Source organism: Giraffa tippelskirchi, chromosome 2 (assembly GCF_054371585.1).
Source record: "Giraffa tippelskirchi isolate mGirTip1 chromosome 2, T2T-mGirTip1v1.2.pri, whole genome shotgun sequence".
Classification (NCBI taxonomy): Eukaryota; Metazoa; Chordata; class Mammalia; order Artiodactyla; family Giraffidae; genus Giraffa; species Giraffa tippelskirchi.
Genome location: NC_137276.1, coordinates 40,888,460 through 40,907,556, shown reverse-complemented (window position 1 = coordinate 40,907,556; position 19,097 = coordinate 40,888,460). Strand labels below are relative to the sequence as shown.

The 19,097-nt window shown below is 41.8% G+C and overlaps 1 protein-coding gene across 17 annotated transcripts in view; it reads right to left on the bottom strand.

The window, feature by feature from the left end:
* Nucleotides 1-19,097, bottom strand: part of SGMS1 (sphingomyelin synthase 1) — a 330,821-nt gene that overhangs the window by 23,168 nt on the left and 288,556 nt on the right. For all 17 annotated transcript variants that reach the window (XM_081556966.1, XM_081557014.1, XM_081556948.1 and 14 more), the window contains 2 exons: nt 17,915-18,766; nt 1,626-1,743 (listed from right to left, as the gene is read on the bottom strand). In XM_081556966.1, coding sequence (XP_081413092.1) covers nt 1,626-1,743; nt 17,915-18,537 — 741 coding nt within the window. In that variant the 5' untranslated portion in view covers nt 18,538-18,766. The remainder of the gene's footprint in view (nt 1-1,625; nt 1,744-17,914; nt 18,767-19,097) is intronic.

Sequence of the window (19,097 nt, the reverse complement as noted above, 5' to 3'; positions counted from 1 at the left end):
CTACACAGCACGACCCCTTGATGCTGGGTCTATCTTCAACATGGGCTTGACCAGACTCCACTTCTACCTAAACTGGTATGACATGCTCCTTGGTGGCAAAACTCCCCATGCACAGATTTTTTTTTTTTTAAGGATTGAACGAAACCATCAATCAGCCGACTACTGAAAACACACTGCTTATCAAGTCAGCCTCACTGTGGATGTCTACATCACTGGATCCTCAGTGACAACAAGAAACCTCCTATGAGTCAGAAGCTTCAGGCAAGTGCCGAAGAGTTTTCACTGAGGATAAAGAAGATGTGAGGCTGGCTTCTCTAGAATGGCTGAAGAAAGAGCAAGAAGGAGGTAAAGGGAGGCAGGACTGCTGAGGGAGACGATGGAACCTTGGGACCATCCACTCTCTAGGGTGGCTTCTCTAGTTGCAGAAACAGATTGCAGCAAGAACGCAAAAGTGGAGTAAGAAACGAGAGACCTCTGAGCACATATGTTAAGTCTAGGAAGGAAGGGGACCCACAATAAGCAAGCGACCTAAACAAATCCAGAATTTCAAATCATAAAGTCACCACTTTAAAAATCCTTCTTTCAAGGGATTGATTTTTTTCAGCTCTCTTCCAAGATTCTATCAAAAAGAATGTCTCTCATGGAAGGAACACACGGGCAAATGAATGAAACTGAAAGGATGTTTCACTAGCACAAGTGTGATACCAAGAAATGCTTCCAAACATTTCAAACATACAGTAAAAGCATTCCACATTTTCTCCCACCCAGATGGAGGAAATGAGCTGCTTCTACTTCTTTTTGCATTGAAGAGCTTTCATGCAGCTAAACATTTTAAAACCTAAATCTCCTGCTAATTCTTTCATAAAGTTATGATGATCTTCCCAGTTGAAATTATGCCAAGGCAGAGGCTGGGGTAAGGAGTGTTAGGTGAAATCTGATGGGAAGGTAGAGACAGAGCGAGAGGAATACAGTTTATTTTAAAGAAAAGCTTATTTGTTACTAGAGAAGATCAGGACAGTGAAGTGTACCACCAGGGAGGAGAGATCTTATTTGGTGGGTGGAGGACATGAGTTTGAGCAAACTCTGGGACGTGGTGAAGGACAAGGAAGCCTGGCGTGCTACAGTCCATGTAGTCGCAAAGAGTCAGACACGACTGAGCAACTGAACAACAAAAGGGTGCAAGGAGACAGGAATGGTGTCTCTAGCTCTGCTCTTCTGGATTTCCACTGTAGGGCTTAATAGAAAGAAGGAAAAAATATTATTTGAAATTGAACTTTCCATCTAAGAGAGGGGAAAAGCATATAAAAGCTTCTGGAGCTGTTAACAAGGGAGCGAATGATATTTTAAAAGTCTGGCAGGAAACCAAAGAGCTACACCCACACACAAAGCTTAACTGCTTCCATCACACTAACTAGACCACATATTTCCCCAGCTGGGAAGCGCTGGCGGGGTTTGGGAATTTTGAGAAGGAGTGGGGTCACCTAACTATATTGCTCAGTAATGTTCCCAGATGAAGGCAAGGGGGGTTGATTCTAAAGAAATTTTCACCTCTGGCCTAAATCAAAGGACCCCCTGAACAAGATGAGAAAAAACAAAAAGGGAAATTACAGTGAGGAAAGGTTTACCTTCGGAGAGCAGTTGAAATGCATACCGGGTACTGGGAGTGTGGTTACATACATTGTAATACACCGATACAGGTACAGCGTGCCAACTATGCAGAAAAATCTTCTGCTAATTATAGACCTAGAAAAAGGGAAAAACAGGGCAGACACTCAGTCATGAAATTCTGCAGGTTCATTTAAGTTTTTAGTGCTCCAACAATACAAACAAACCCCCAAACAACCTGAGAGATTGCTACTAGAACGTTGAGACTATAGCTAAGAGCAGATTAAGGTGAGGCTTTTGAGAATGATACTGTGCTTTTTTGTTTGTTTGTTTTAAATTAACTTTAAGGTTAAGGGAATTTAAAACACTCCCCACTGCTATTAATGGGGATTCCTGAGGCCTGAAACACCAGTTGACATTCAACTGATGGACAAGGAGGGTTTAAACTAATGGGCCAGAGCTGAGTCAGGGTCTGTGGTTAAACATTTAGGGAGTGTCTTTTCTGTCATTAAAAAAGAAGATGTTCAGAAAATTACAATGATATTAAATTGTAATGAGTTTATGCCAAGAGAATTCAAAACTTTTCTGACATTTAGTGAGTCAAAGGCATTAAATCATTGTACCGGTATATCCCAGAAAGGGATTATCTTAGCTGATCTCCAAAGAAGCATGATGCCAAGAAAAGAGCCTGTCTAAATGACAGCATCCAACTCTCACCTCTCTCTCCTAACAATGTGGATTCAGGATAGGCTATTGACACCTCTGAGTATCAGTTTCCTAATCTGTAAACCAGGGATAAGAACATGAGAAATAAGGTATGGACAATCTTTGCCATTTATGCACAATGGTAGTCAACAAGTGTATGGACTATAAGCAAGAATTAGGCATCTTTTCTATTTCAAGTTTTTTGGTGGTTCTGGTGAAATTATTTGATATGTACATGTGAGCATGTATATTTTGAGTCTGATAGCTTCTCCTAACAGTAAGTTTCATGTAGGTTTGGCTTTAGCTAGATTAAGTTGTACACACTTCAGTGTCTCTTTGGACAAGAATGTTCCTTCCCTCTCTACTTCTACCTGCCCTATCCTGTTCTACCACAGGCCAAAATCTCAGTCCTGTGGCTCTCCTCCTCCTCAACCTTAAGAAGTTCAAGTTTTTCCTCGGCCCAGGGCAATCTGACTGAAACACAAATATTTTTAGAAACAATAAACAGGCTTTCCTCTGAGGATACTGAACACTTAATCGCTCTATAACTGTACAATGTAGCTCTATTTTTACAGAGGATGGACATTCCTACTGGAGTCTGGTTGTTGGAGGAGTATCTGTGTTATCTGTATTTTTCAGCAAGAGGGATGAAGTGATATGTCACTTGGTTGACTGAAAATTAATTTAAAAATAATCCATGTGACCATATTAGTGTTTCATTCATAACTACACGGTCCAGGTAAGGTCCTTAGGTTGTAAAGGTAGGGTTTGGGTCTTGTGACTCTTAACTCCAATTTTAGACACTGGGTCAAAAAATTGCTTACCACAGAGAAATGTCTTATTTTCTCTTATTAAAGCTGTGCTTGTCACCCCCAAGGACAAGAATTTATTCAGTACAAAGCTGTCTTTTATAAAGGTATGTGCCTCTAATTCCAGGAATTATGAAAAGCACGGTATAATTAAGCAATATAGAGAGGGACAATACTAGATCACATTACTAGATTATAAATGTCTTACCAAAATACTTGAAATGACCAACTGAATTTTACACTGTAAGATACAATGATCATTTTTCTTAAAAAGAAAATGCCCTCTCATGCCATCCTGTTCAAAGAAACAGAAATTACTTTCAATTTTACTTGAATGATGCAAGAAACATCTACAACAGAAAACTGTTCAGTCTATTTAGATATGCCAGTCTCTTCAGAGGAAGAGAAACAAAATGATTGCTATCACTCCATTTTGATGAATATTACTACCTTAAAATTACTCTGCCTGATTTCCATATTTCCATAGCTCAAACCTGAGTCACATCTGAATAGCAGTGAAAAGACTAAGGATTACTTGAGAATGAGGTATACAAAAACATGATAAAGGATGAGAAAAAACAAATTCTTTTACGAAAAACAAAACATTTTAAAGGTAACAAACATTAAAGATTCAGTCACATTTACTCTTTGAAAAAATCAAATGACTTATACCCACATGATGTCATCAACATTAACATGGTGGCAAGATGGAAGTGGTTGTTAGTAAGAATCTTCTGATCTTTGGCATTTACTTAATCTTTTTTGAAATTATGCTTTGAGTATCTTCAATGTATAATTTTAAACAAGAATTTCCTACTATACACTTTAGAAAGCAGGATATTAAAAAAAAAAAGCATTTCAAAATCTTGTATCCTGTTAAGGTATTATTTACTTAATCAAAGAATTTCACACATTAGAATTCTCTTAAGTTTAAAAGTTCAAGATGTGTTTTTTTTTTTTTTAAAAGATCTAAAATAGTTAAAAATGTAACTAAGGCAACAAAAAAGCCACAGAGGAAAACATTAATGAGGTATTTCTGGAGATTAAGCAAATGCCAAGGACAAGATGCACATTACAATTCTCAAAACCATGGTTATGTTCTTCTCACATGGGAAATGTCTCTTTCATATTGGAAAGAAGTCTCTTTCCTATCTGCTCACATTCTGCAGTGACTGTCACGTCAGAGACACTTGTGTATGATTGTGGTTATCTATTCTTCTCCCAAGTAGTTGAGTAATAGGGTCATTACTACTTTCTGTGACAGAAAAGAAAAACATATGTGCTAAATCTGATATATATATATATATATATATATATATAAAGAAATATGAATAAAAGTTAATATTTTTTAAGATCTGCAAGAATAGTATGCTATGTTCAGAATAACGTTATTATTTTTATTCTCCCAACTCAAAGAGAAAAGAGTACTCAGAACCTGATTACTTACTATACCAAATATAGGCTTAAAAGAGCAGTACTACATTGTTTTTGGCATTTGAAATGATAGTCTAAAGTTCTAGGAAAAATGAAGAAAGAAATGAATACACTGGAGAGTAAAAGGAAAATACTGGAAAGTTCCACTGTTTCCCACAAGTTTTCCCAACTAAGCCACAACCAGAATACACATAGTTCTTTCAGCGCTCAGACCTGCTCTGACAGCTCTTGAGGGAAGTTAGTCAAACAACAGGTCCTGAGACATGGCAGTGGATCCAAGTAGGAGGCAATCAACAAGGAGGAGGGCACATGAATCTGGGCAAGGATCAGGGAGCCCCACGTCTCCGGAGAAACCATGGAAGCCAGTGCACGGTTCAGGTCCTTCCAGTACTGCCACAGGGACGAGGCGTCTGCAGCTCATCTACACACAGATGCTGGCTCTGCCTTTAACAAAGGCCCACTTGATGATCTGAATCATCTCAATTAACTTCCTTGGAAATTGGCTTCCTAACCAGCAAAAGGATATTTTCCTTATGATTCAGAGAAATGCTCCTGACGAATTTCCCCAGACTGTTATTAACAGTAACTAGGGTTTTGCCAAATTTCTCCTCTATGCTAAACTCTGAGCCATTTAGTTCTTAGGAACAACCTGCACTGCAATGCTATGACCCTTATTTTACAGATGGGAAAATTGCAGTTCGGAGAATTTAAGCTGAAATATAAATATATTACCCAAGACAAAAAGGTTCAGGAAATGGATTCAAATTGTGTAAGAAATCCCCATTTTATTTTGAGACTACACTGCTGTGAACCAATAGATGAGCCAACATCTGATCTCATTTAAGTTACGAAATCTACTTAACTCACATTTTTTACTTAGGGTTTTAAGTCACATTTCATATTGACCCAGACCTCTGCAAAGTAAGCATTTTTGACAGTTATTTTAATGATAAGCATGTTAGTTATTAAAGTACTGAGAAAAATTCTTCTAGGTATCAAACAGGAAACCATTCATTTTCCATTATTGCTTGCACAGTCTGTGCCCAGTAAGGTTTGCTTACATCTCTCCAATGTTTGATCAGTCTGGTGGCTCAGACAGTAAAGACTCTGCCTGCAATGTGGGAGACCCGGGTTCAATCCCTGAGTCGGGAAGATCCCTTAGAGAAGGGAATGGCTACCCACTCCAGTGTTCTTGCCTGGAGAATTACAGGGACAGAAGAGCCTGAAGGGCTATAGTCTATAGGGTCACAAAGAGTCGGACACAACTGAGCAACTAACACACTTTCCTGAGATGTTATCCACTTCTCAACATGCTATCTCCCCTGAACTGCTACTATGACCTTTGACCTACTGTCCCTAATTCCATTTGTACCTCCATAAAAGCCTTTCTACAGAGAGAAGCCAGAATCATCTTTTTAAAAAGTTAAATAGAGCATATCCTTTAAAACCCTCCAATAGCTGCCACATATATTTTGAATAAAATCCAAATCCTTTACCAAGCCCACGAGGCCCTAGATGATCTGGGCCAAGCTCCCCTCCCTCTGTTCTCCTCATCATTCCTAAACTTCAATCCGATGTCCTTGGTGCAACTGAACACATCGCACGAAGTCCCTCCACCTTAGGCAGACCTCTGTGCCAGCCATCCCCTCTGCCCGTACCCTGGGAACACTGCCTGTCATCAGGTCTCTGACAGACCACCTACTCTACAGAAGGCACCTGGGGCCCCCTTCACCTATTTTACTTTCTTCATAGCCTCACACTCCCATGCCCACATTCTGAAGCTAACACCAAAGAGTTTCTTAAATCTGTTTTCCTTCCTTTAATTCCTTGCTACTAGCCCAGGATTCCCTGGATGATGATAACTGCTTTTCATCACCTGAAGTTCCAATTCCCATCATGGGCTCTTCTCAACATGAACCCAAGCTACTTCCCATTTTATCTCGCAGATATGAATTCCACCAGCCTGGGCAAAAGGGGCTCCACTCACCAAGTTTCTTGTTTTTGCCTGCAAATCTCTTTGCCTGGCCTTTCCTGTTACCCCAACCACCTACCTCACATACCAGCTCTGCGGGCAGCTTCCCAGAAGTTCCCAACTGGAGAGAGCCACTTCATTCTCCACATCACTTCAGAACTTGGTTTCTAGTTTATGGTATTTTTTAATAGTGAGGTTGGCATTGCCATTATCAACAGAGGCCCTCATTCTTTCCATCACAGAAAGCTCTTAAAGAAAGCTGCTCCGTACTTATGTTTTAGTACTAGTGAGACTTGCGATGGTGCCTGTAACATGGGCAATATCCCGCAGGTCTGTGCTTTAGAGCTTCATTTCTTCCTACTTCTGATAGTGCTTTCCTGCTTCTTCCCACAAATGTTTGTCCTTTAAACTCTTTCATTCATCTGCTGGAAATAACCTCTGCCGATGCTCACCAGTCCTTCACTCTGCATCGTTTCTACACTTTAATTGACAGCCGTTGTCAAGACGGCTGCATTCATCCAAGTAGGGCTGTGGGTCCTGCCATCCCTCTCCTTGCCTCCCTTGTCTCGTCACTGCCCCTTCTGGCCTTTCTACCCATCACAGAGGAGTCACAACTCTCCAGACGGTGGATCATGAAAACCCAGGGCTTAATATTTTAAGAAGGAAAGTCCCAAGGAAAGGGTTGTAAAACAAAAAGGAAAGAATAAATGCTATAGAATGAAAATAGAATAAACAGAAAAGTAAAAATATATGCTCTCCAGGGAGATCTAGAACTCATTTACTATTTCCTAGTGTGTACACAGGAGGATGGCAGTTTGAGAATCAGGAGAATGAGATGCAACTATGCACCCAGCCCAGAAATGAGTCTGTACAGCACAGTCCTTCTCCACCTTACAAAAGTCCAACTCAAAGAGACCTTTGCATTTTTGGTATTAATTATTTTAACCACATTATTGTGCAGCATATACTATCATCCCATTTTACAGAAGGAAGAATTAAGATGTAAAGACTCTCTAGCCTGGGGCCAGAGAGTCAGTCAAGAAAGAGTCACGACAAAAACCAAGTCTTTAGCCTTTTAATTGGGCTTCCCTATTGACTCCTGGCAAAGAATTCGCCTACCAATGCAGGAGATGTGGGTTAGATCCCTGGGTCAGGAAGATCCCCTGGAGATGGAAATGGTAGCCTACTCCAGCATTCTTGCCCAGGAAATCCCAAGAACAGAGGAGCCAGGGGTGGGGGTGGAGGTGGGGCAGGGGGTGACAGTCCTTGGTGCCGCAAAGAGTCAGGCACAACTTAACGACTAAACAACAATAATACTTTCGATTAGCTGCTGTTTTCACTAACAAAGCTGTCAAGTTAAAAAAAAAAAAATGTACCGACATATTTTTTCCTAAGTCTCGTGTAAAAGATCTGCAAAATAATGCAACAGTTGATTAAATTTAGAAAATGATCTGTACTGGTTTAGGGAATCTGTAAGGAACAGATCAGATGATAAAACTGTCTGCACTAAAGCCACCTTAAAGAAATTATTTCCTCAGTTAAATATAGATTGTAACATGAGATAAAGAAAAAATATTACCCTCTAAGATTATATGGTCTATGTGAGAGAGTTAAAAAGAATCAAAATCAAGCATCCTCCAGAAACCACAGCACATATATGTATCAAACAAAAGAAGTTACCTTTCTTGTTAGTATTTTAGGCTATCAGCAAAAATAGTATGTGTGCATACATACATAGATGTGTATAATACAAATATATGTGTTTGTGTGTGTATGTGTGCTCAGTCGTGTTCGACTCTTTGTGACCCCCCATGGACTGTAGCCCACCAGGCTCCTCTGTCCATGGGATTTCCCAGGCAAGAATACTGGAGTGGGTTGCCATTTCCTCCTCCAGGGGATCTTTCTGACCCAGGGATTGAACCCAAGTCTCCTGCATCTCCTGCAGTGGCAGGTGAATTCTTTACCACTGCACCACCTAGGAAGCCCATGAGTGTGTACACATAATGCAAATATGTATTATGTAATGTAGATCTTTCCTCATTCCTTTTCTTCATCAAAACTTACCCACCCTGAATCACATTTTTAATGTTTGTTCAGTTACAGCTGGCTGAACTCAGCAATTAATGTTTGCCCTTAAGCTCATGGATCACCCTTAAAAGTAACACTTTCACTTTAACAGGGGGTTGGTTTCTAGAAACATAATAAGCACATACATCACCAGCAATGGCTAACGTTTATGAAATTCTAGGCATAGTAATCAGCACAGTGCAATACTCAATAAACGTTAGCTGCTGTTATTATTTATTTAGTCTCCTAATGAAAATGTGTATGTGCTAGGCCTTATTCTGGAAATACAGCAGTGAACTGAATGGACAAAAAGCTTGCCTTGTGGTACCTATATTCTAGGAGAAAAAGCAGACAATAAACATCTAAGTAAAATATAGAGCATGCTGGAAAAATTCTAAAGGGTAAAATTAAGCGAGAGTGTCAATGGGGGATAGGAGGTTACAGTTTGGGGTAAGTTGATAAGAGAATGTCCCTACATGTGAGGACGGTTAATTAACCATGAGGATATCTGTGGGAGAAGATTCTTTTTTTTTTTTTAATTAATTTATTCATTTTCACTGGAGGATAGTTGCTTTACAATGTTGTATTGGTTTCTGCCATACATCAACATGAATCGGCCATACGTATACATTTGTCCAGCCCCCCAACCTGAACTGCACCTCCCCACCGCCACCGCCTTCTGCGGGAGAAGATTCTAAACAGAGGTCAGTGTGTGAGGGCACTGGAGACTAGCAGGAGGGTCAGGGAGAAGGAGGACACGAGGACGTGCCGTCTGACCTCCTTGGTCATCATAAGCACCTCCAACCTAAAAGTTGTAATGAGGTGAGAGAAGAGTGACGCACACCCACTTACTCGTGAAGTTACACATTCTGTCTGTGGAGCTGACAAGTGACGTAAGGGAGTCAAGATGGAAGCAGACTGGGAGGAAGCTCCGGTAACCACCCAGGTAAGCGATGACAGCGGTGACACGCAGGGTGGCAACTTGGTGAGAAGTGGTGGGATGAAGACCAGATGTGGGGTGGAAGCGGTTATCAGCAACAAAACCGAGACATTTGGCCTGTGAGTCGGGGGAAAGACAGACACACTGTTCCCAAGTGGTGCTGCGGGGGAGGTAAAGGATAAGCCTGCAGATGCAGGAGATGCGAGAGATGAGGGTTCAATCCCTGAGCAGGGAAGATTCCCTGGAGGAGGAAATGGCTACTCACTCTAGTATTCTTGCCAGGAAAATCCAGGGAACAGGGGAGGCTGGTGGGCTGCAGTCCATAGGGCTGCAGAGTCGGACAGCACTGACCGACTGAGCATAAGATGGGAATGGGGGCGGGGCAGGCACAGGAATCAGGGGGACGCCAAGGACTCAGTTAAGTGCTCCATACCTATACCTCACTCCATCGGCACAACAACGCTGAGACAGACACTATTATTGTTCCCATTCTGTAGGTGAGGAAGCAATGCTACTACACGTAGTTAAGTAACCTGAACAAACTCACCTCAAGTCAGTAGGTGCCTATAGGGTTAAGATGATCTTAAACTAAGATTTACAATATAACTTATGCTTAACTGCCATTGCCCTGATGCAAACAGGCTGGGAGGGACAGATGCGGTGACTTCTAAATAAGACCATGAATACTTAGACAGACATCCATGATGATTTTTTAAGAGAAAGGGACAGAGATGATCCTTAGGCACGTTGTAAAATATAAGGCATATATGGTACTAAAAATACACACATATACAGATTACACCTATATGAGCATACAGGAAAATATTAAACCAACTATGAAATCAGATGTTAGCATTATTTATATTAGGTGCCATCAGTAAATTTTTCCTTTTTGTTTATTTTTACCTTCTAATCTGCCTATAAGCAAGGTACATTACTTAGTTTCTTTAGTGTCATAAACAAAAACTAACTCATGAAAACTATAATTTATTGCACCTCTGTATTTTTTTTCTTTCTCTCCCTTTTATCCTCTCAGTTTAAAAAGCCACTTATAATATTTATGCTAACTTAAAACCTAAATTGCTGGGATTACTGAATTTAGTTTCTTGACAATTCCTAGAGTTCAAGCTAATATTTAGGTCTTGAGACTGAAACTGATAAAAGAAAAGGTGAAAGCAGGTAAGACCATCTGTTCGCTAATGTGAGGATGAGAAGTGAGACAGAGCCTGGCAGCGAATCCATCATTGAGGGCTTCAAGTGGCTGGCTGTTCTTCCCCATTCCCAGGGAGGTGGAGCAGAGGCAGGCAAACACCTAAAGAGGTCCAGATTACATGGAAGATAATGGGACAGGAAAGGTCCCCAGAATGAAAACAGGATCTCAGTCCAGGCTCTGCAGCCCAGATGGGCAATGGGGTCAGACTCAAGGGGAGAAAACTGGCTAGAAACAGCAAGGAGAAGAACCTATTTGCAAGGCAGCAATGGAGATGCAGATGGAACAGACTTGTGGACACAGCAGGGGAAGCAGAGGATGGGACAAATTGAGAGAGTAGCATGGAAACATATGCATTACCAAGCATCAAACAGCCAGTGGGAATTTGCTGTATGATGCAGGGAGCTCAACTTGGTGCTCTGTGACAACCTAGAGGGGTGGTGTGGGGTAGGAGGTAGGAGGGAGGTTCAAGAGGGACGGGACATACATATACCTATGGCTGATTCGTGTTGATGTATGGCAGAAACCAACACAATATTGTAAAGCAAATTATCCTCCAATTAAAACTGAACAAAATAAAAGAACAAGGTTGGGCACTCCTGACTGGTGGTCTGCAGTGGAAAAGCATTACTGCATTTGGTGGCACCGGGGGTTTCCTAGACCCGTGGTGAACAGGGACCACACCATACCTGGCAGGTCAGAGGACAGCAGTCAGCTGGGACAGAACTCAGTACACTTCCACGAACTAGGAAGACAGGCTGGCCTGCAGGTTTGGCAGGTCCAATCCTGGGGCAAGTAGGATGTCTCCTGGTTTGTATGCAATGTATAAACCTTATTATTCAACGCAGGACTTATCTGTTTTCATTCTACCTGTTCTCTGCTTGTCTAATCAATGGTACTATATCTGCTAAGAAAATACACTTCCCCAGGACATTTCAGTGGACTTACACCGAAAAACTTTCAATTTTCTAAATATTCTGTGTGGGATCTTGGGCAAGTCAACATCTTTTCTGTGTCTCAGTTATCTTCACGGAGACAAGAGAATAGTACTGCCTATTTTAAGAGCTGACTGGATCAAATAACACCACGCATGTAAAAAACAAAAAAAAAATCCCTGTTACTCAAATGTTTGGAATGTGCCATGTGAATGGGGTGATAATGATTTTTGACATGGATGAAAAGGAACAGAAGAATAGAGACTTTGAGTAAGTATATAATAGATGTAGGTACATGTATAGAGAGAGAAGCAAGGGAGGGAAATGATGACTTCTGAGCTCTTATCTTGCTTTATGGCTGGAGAGGAATAAGATGGTTTATCAGTTGATTAAATAATGCACTAGGTGCCCCTACAGCTGCTACAGCAGGAGGGAATTTTTGTCTTCATGACTTTTGTACTTTAGGATAGTCTGGGACAACCCACACTTCAAAAACCTGAGATGTTACTGTGAGAACACACAAAAATTCCCAGAAGATAACTAGGTAGCTTTGTTTCTATGAGGCTTTGTTTTGCTCAGTGCTACATCTCTAGCAGTAGTCTTCAATAATTCTGGATAAACTACTAAATGTAAAGATGCCCTGAGGTTCCATTTAGAGACCAGCGTAGTGGCCCACAGGGCACCGTTGATTTCTAATAAAGTGAAATGGCCTTTTTTAAAAAAGGCTCTTCTGGAACTTCAAAAATAAACATTATTGGAGGGAACTCCTTCACATTAAATGCTCTACATCAGCAGCTTTTAAGAACTTAATCACAATCATCAAAGACTTGAAAACAAATTTTTAAAATGTTGACAATAACTGTGGTCATAAACTACTTTGAGGATTAGAAGATGAAAGAGATAAGTACTTTAAACCAATCAACTTAATGTGAAAAGAGACACTGATGGAATTAAACTGGGGTGAAATGAAAGATACATGCTGATGGAGAATCTTCTCTACTGAATGAAACACAAAACAAACAAAAGCATTAAATTAGCATCTGAGAGCAGCAGCTGCCAATCAGCACAAGGATTATGTCCTTGGAAATTAGATTCCATCCACAGGAGAGAGGCAAAGCTGCAGACACCCTCCTGACAAATAAGGCCTCCAAACCCAGGGCATGTTATCAGAGGATAAAACACTAAGTCTTTTCCAAAGCGGTCTCTGAACATAAAAAAACACACTGCTGCCAAACACCTAAAAACCCACGGCAGTGTTCTCCAAGTGTAATCCTGGGAAGCCACGCTGGAAACCTGTACTTGTTCCTTCCTGCAGGATCAACGAAGCCCAGAGAAACAGTTCTGAATAGAGACATCAAGTCTTAGTGCAGGATCGGCCAACACCATTCCCTTCTCCAGTTCCTTCCCTTTTGGCCTGAGATCAATTTTCAAAGAACCTACATGGTGACCATTCTCTCCATAATGTTATACAACGGTTTGTGCCAGAATATTCCAGCCCATTGCACTGGAGAAGGAAAAGGCAACCCATTCCAGTATTCTTGCCTGGAGAATCCCTGGGATGGCGGAGCCTGGTGGGCTGCCGTCTATGGGGTCACACAGAGTCCGACACGACTGAAGCGACTTAGCAGCAGCATTCTACCCCATGCTGCTCAACCACAAAGTTCTTTCAGCTCCACCTCATGTCCCAAGTATCCCGTGGCTCCTTTTCTTTTTTCTTTCTTCAAATCTTTTCACCACCAGTGGACCAATACATCCTGCAATATTTAATTCATCTTTATATCATCCACTCCCACCCGCCAAATGACTAGTGCTACTCCTTGTAGGCAAATGTGTGTGTGCAGTTGCTCAGTCATGTCTGACCGACCCTTTGAGAGCCCATGGACTGTAGCCCACCAGGCTCCTCTGTCCATGGGATTCTCCAGGCAAGAATACTGGAGCGGGTTGCCATTTCCTCCTCCAGGGGATCTTCCCGACCCGGGATTGAACCACAGTCTTTGTCTTTTGCATCTCCTGCATTAGCAGGTGGATTCTTTACCACTGCACCACCTGGAAAGCCCTGCAGGCAAATATCTGATCCAAAAGCAGCCGAGACAGAAAACAAGATGAGAACATACACATCACCCGACTTTGCTCTGAAATAAAATATATTCCAGCAAAGCTGTGAGAGCTCCCAAATAAGTGAATTCAGTCTCAATCTACGATTCATTCCTCATTAAATTTCATATAAAATTCAGAGATTCAGAGACAGACCCAAAAATCTTATGTGAGTCTCTGTAACGGAAGCCAGCCCTGTGGCTATAAATGATAAGGAGCTCTAAATGTAACAGAAGCCATGGCTTCTAGAAAGAGTTCGTCCCTTCCCATCATCCCAGCACCAAATGTATTCATTGGCCAAACATGAGTCTACCTCATGGTCATCTCCCAACTGGACCATTTGCAATAGCATCCTAACCCATCCTCCGCTTCCAGTCTCATTGACTTGTTCTCTTCACTGCAGCCAGAGTGCTTCTTTTAAAATACAAATCTGTGGAGTAGGAAATGGCAACCCACTACAGTATTCTTGCCTGGTGACTCCCATGGACAGAGGAGCCTGGTGGGCTACAGTCCATGGGGTTGCAAAAATAAATAAATAAATAAATAAAATAAAACACAAATCTGTTCACATCATTCTTCCCTAATGACTTATCATCACACCTGGAACAAAAATCCTGCCTCATTTTCCGTGACCCACATGCTGTCCACACCTCCCTGACTCTGTATGGCCACTTTCTCCCAGCTTCCTTGGCCTGTGGCTTTTCCCCAGGTAAACCTCAGAGACTCTGCACTTGCTGTGTCTCCTACCGGGACTGCTCCTGCCCCCAACACCAACTGGTATCCTCCCCATTTGACTCAGGTGTCTATTCAACGGTCACCTCATTAGAGGCCTTTTCTAAACACTTGATCTAAAACACCACTCCCTCCCCACTATCTCCAAAAGTCTCTAACCTTTTAGACTGCTTTATTTTTCTCCATTTCTCCTACCCACCTGGTAGTATATATTAATTTGTTCACAAACTGTTTCACCCTGGTGAAAATACAAGCTCCGTGTGAGCATCAGGGGCCTCTGAGCACTGCAGCAGCCCCAAGGTGTACCGCAGTGCCTGGCATACAGGAGGGTCTCAGTGAATGAATTTTAAGCAAGCACTTTCTATGTGCCAGACTCTATATGAGGTAGTGGGATACCAAGATGAATGACAAATAGGATCTGGTCTTTTCCCTTGGGGAAGTTAAAGTCTAGCAGTAAAGGAGACACAGACACACACAGACACACACACACACAAACACACACACACAGAATAGGTCAGAATGTTACATGAGCTTGGAGGGTTCAAGGGAAACCGCTGAGTAGAGTAGCTACAGATGAGGTCGAACAGCCTGGGGCCAGATTATGAAGGACCTTGAGCTTCAGGCTAGGGAACTGGGCCTCCATCTGAGTACTTACTATACGTCACCAGGCAGGAATGAAAAGAGGTAATGAATCTGCAATTAGAATTGACAGAACTTAGTGACTATTTATATGAAAGGAACTGAGAAGTTGTAGGTTTCTCGGAAATGCCACTGCCTACATAGATGGAAGAAGTTGAAAGAAAAAGATGATAAATCTGGTTTCAGAAAAGTTGAGTTTGAGTGGAGGCTAGGGAGAGGGGTCAAGTGTCCGAAGAGTTGAGCACAGGAAAAATGAGAGGGTTACTGCTTTTAAACAGAATATTCCATAACCAGAAGGATCCATCTTCCCAACATGCTGAATAACAGACTGCTACACTGCCACAGACTGCTACACTGTCACAGCCAAATAACTGGAATAGGGTGTCTCTTTGCACTAGGAAACAGTTCAACCTTTCCGAGGGCCGGGGAAAGGGAGCTCACTAACAGCCACTGCTTGCTGTGTCCATCTCTATCTTTTTCCTGCCTTTCCCAGGTCTGGTGTGCCACACACACTCCAGAGAGGCCTCAAGGAGGGAGATGGGAAGCTAGGGATGTGCCCCAGTAGTAAGACAGGGGTGGGGATGCTGAAGACTCTCATGAAAACAACTGAGTTATCCTGCCAACGTGGAAACCAGAGAGAGGACTTTAAAGAATCTTTAAAGTTGGACATATTCTGAACTACAAATTCTCTGCAGCTAGTAACACTCAAATGTAACTGGCTCATTCAGTGATTTTGTAATCAAATAAAACAGTGGTATAGAGCAATAAAAATCATCTAGACTGAGAGGTCTTTATTATATTTGTGAGGAAAACAAGGCTCCTGAGATTTGGAGATACATCCACTTTATCCAGAATGCTAGCACATTCCTGGGGCTGGGGCCCAGGCTGCCTGTGTCCCAGTCTTGGGTTAATTTTGCCCCAGGCATGAATTAAGTGATTTATGGCTATAGATCAATTTAAATATACAAATGACTACAGTATTAGCAACAAATACCAGTAAAACACAAAATTAGAAAGCTTCAAGAGAAATAGATTTGAGGAAAAGTCTCTGCTGAGAGAAATACAAATAGTAATATACTTTAAAGAAATTATCCCTGTGGTTAGGACATTTCTTAGAACAAGAATAAAATTATTCAAAAGTCACAATTCTGTGAAAGGTTTTGATGTATACACACAAGTACATAAATGTTCTTTTCTGGGCAGTAAATTATTAGCTGGCATGTAAGAATTTTGATAAAAACCAGAAAACAAACCCATATAAACAAAACAACAAAAATCAGGAAGATCCCAGGAAACCTAATTTTGAGTTGACCTTGCCTTTGTTAAGGGAAAATATACAGACATTATTTTTTTTCCCCCTAATGAGCTTCTAGGGAAAAAATTTTGCAAGTCAAAAGCAGAACTGAAGTCTGACAGTCAGAAGAATGTAATTAGTAAATTTTGAGCATCTCATAGCTCTACGGCCTATTCTTATCTATTTAGCCTCTTAAAACTAAAGCGAGCAAGAAACTGTCTTTCTTCCACCAACTCAAATGCATCCCAGACTGTTGCTCCTGTATCAAATTTAGCTTAAACTCTGTTGTTGTTTTTCAGTCATTCAGTTATGTCCAATTCTGTGCGACCCCATGGACTGTGGCACATCAGGCTTCCCTGCTTAAACTTGGGGATAGCCAAACCAGCCCTCAGATAAAAACTGGCTACTTAAATAGCTTCCTATATACAACATAAAGATAGTCCTTTACTGGCAAAGACTCAGGAGTCGCTTTTATTTCCACTTGTAGATATCTAATTAATAAGGAAAGAAAACACAGACTTTATAAAACATACAAGAAAAAACTCATCATGTCCATTAAAGTTCAACATAAATTTTCGGTCTGCATTTTGTTTTCTTTATTTAAGATGATTTCCTTAATATTCAACCACACTGTGGGTCATGCAACATAGTCTACCAGAGAGAAACTCAGTTCCTTAGCAAACCAATTTCCAACTCCCATGCGTGGAAGCCATAAAGATGTTCTGCTAATGGAAAAATCAGACACCCGTGATGAGGGCAAAGTATGTGTTCAGTTTGCTATACGCAACTCAAGCAAACAACTTTGCTGCATTGAGTTTAGAGCCTGGGACATGAAAGCCACTTTGGATTCACCTGAAACTAAAAGGAGATGGCTATTTAAAATCCTGAGAAACTTGAATGGAATACTGCTCTAAATGCTACACATTCTAAAAAAAGGTGGAAAGTCATGCAGGTTCATCCACATCCCACCTAAAGTGGGTATCACTCTCCACTAGCTCAGGTCACTCTGGACTAGCTGTTCTGAATTCTATGTGTGAAGCATCTTCAGATACATATTACTAAGGTTCAGCTATCTGATTCTGTGTGGAAAAAGCTATAGGGTCATTCACAGCCCACAGGCCAACCGTCAACCATTGATTTGATGGGTTAAACACACCAAGACTGGGTAGTTTTCTGTGGTTTAATAGCCTGTACTCTCTGAAGATGTCTGAGGGTTTTCCTTCCTGTGTTGTGAAACAGAAAAACCTCATCTCTAACAATCCTGTTCATCACTCTGTATGAATCTGGCACAAAACATAGCACTTCCTTAAAGCTGCCAGAGCTTTGGTTGGTTCAACAGACTATGTGGTTAAAAAAATAAAGAAGGAAATGTGCTTTGATTCCTACTGCTTGATCAATTTCATTTCCCAATAACGAATATTAAACATCTGCCGTGCCACCTCCCAATCCCTGAAACTGCAGACTTGTGCTTTACTTACTTGTACTTTAAGAGCAGCCATTGAATTAACCAGAGTCCCACAAGGATCATGCCGTTAATTTCACAAATAGAAAAGGCCCACTGCACCCGGTTAAAATGGTCAAAAAACGTGTCCGGTAGTGGAGGCTGCACCTCCTTGGGAGGTACTCGTTCATGGACGACCGAGATCATCACTGTGGTGAGAACAAAGCAGGAAAGTGCATAAAGAAAGGCCAGGAAAGTCTTGCCCCACTCCATGGGGTACTGCGAGCGCTCCGGTTCTGGCATGGGGATCTTGATCATTTCCTTCCTATATCCATTGGGCATCCCATTGGGTTTGACCTTGATGCTGAAGCTGCCGTTGGGGGCAGGGCCGCCAGTGCCAATGCTGAGGTGCCCGTTGGCGTGGCCGTTCTTGTGTGCTTCCAAGTGGTGCTCCATCTTCAGGGTCTCTATCATGTGCAAGAGCCGCTGCCCGTTGTCAGAGGTGACTAGGCACAGCGGGGGTTTTGTGAAATCCTCCTGGGTGAGGTTGATCAAGTCCCGGCCCGTGAAATGTTCCAGAGGCTCACAATATTCTGGCATAGCATTCTCCTGCAGCCAGTCTGCCACCTTCTCGGGTGACCAATAGACCACTTCCTTCATTGTGCTGGCAGGCAATGTGAGGCCCCCCTGCTTGCTCCCGGTGGGTCAGCAGTCACTGTTCCGACAGGGCAGGACACTGTCCCTCCACGCTGCATTCATCCTGTCAGGCCTCATAACAGAGCTGTGTGGCGAGATGGTCAGGGCAGTTTTTAAACACGTCATGTAGCTGTCCAGGATTCTTGAGTGCCTGAGCATTAATTCACCTCATTTCTGAAGAAGATTCTTCCTTCTGTGGAGGCAAGAGAAACAAGTCAAGCTACTGGGACTTTCAAATTAATCTCTCAAGATTCATAACCTTCACATGCATAAGGAAAACAGAAAACCAGTTATTGGTGGAGTCCATATAGTTTTCAAACATATATTAGGTTTAAGGAACCAATGACTCCCTGGTTAGAATTCCCCAAAAGAGGCATTAAATTGGACCTGAGATGGATCAAGTCACAGACAGTGGTAAGTTTGCTAAGAAACAATTCAACAGTGCTTTGAACATTGCTCAGCACTGATCAGGGATTATTTTTGTGCTTATTACAGGGTTCCTGAGATCAGCTGAAAGACTGCAG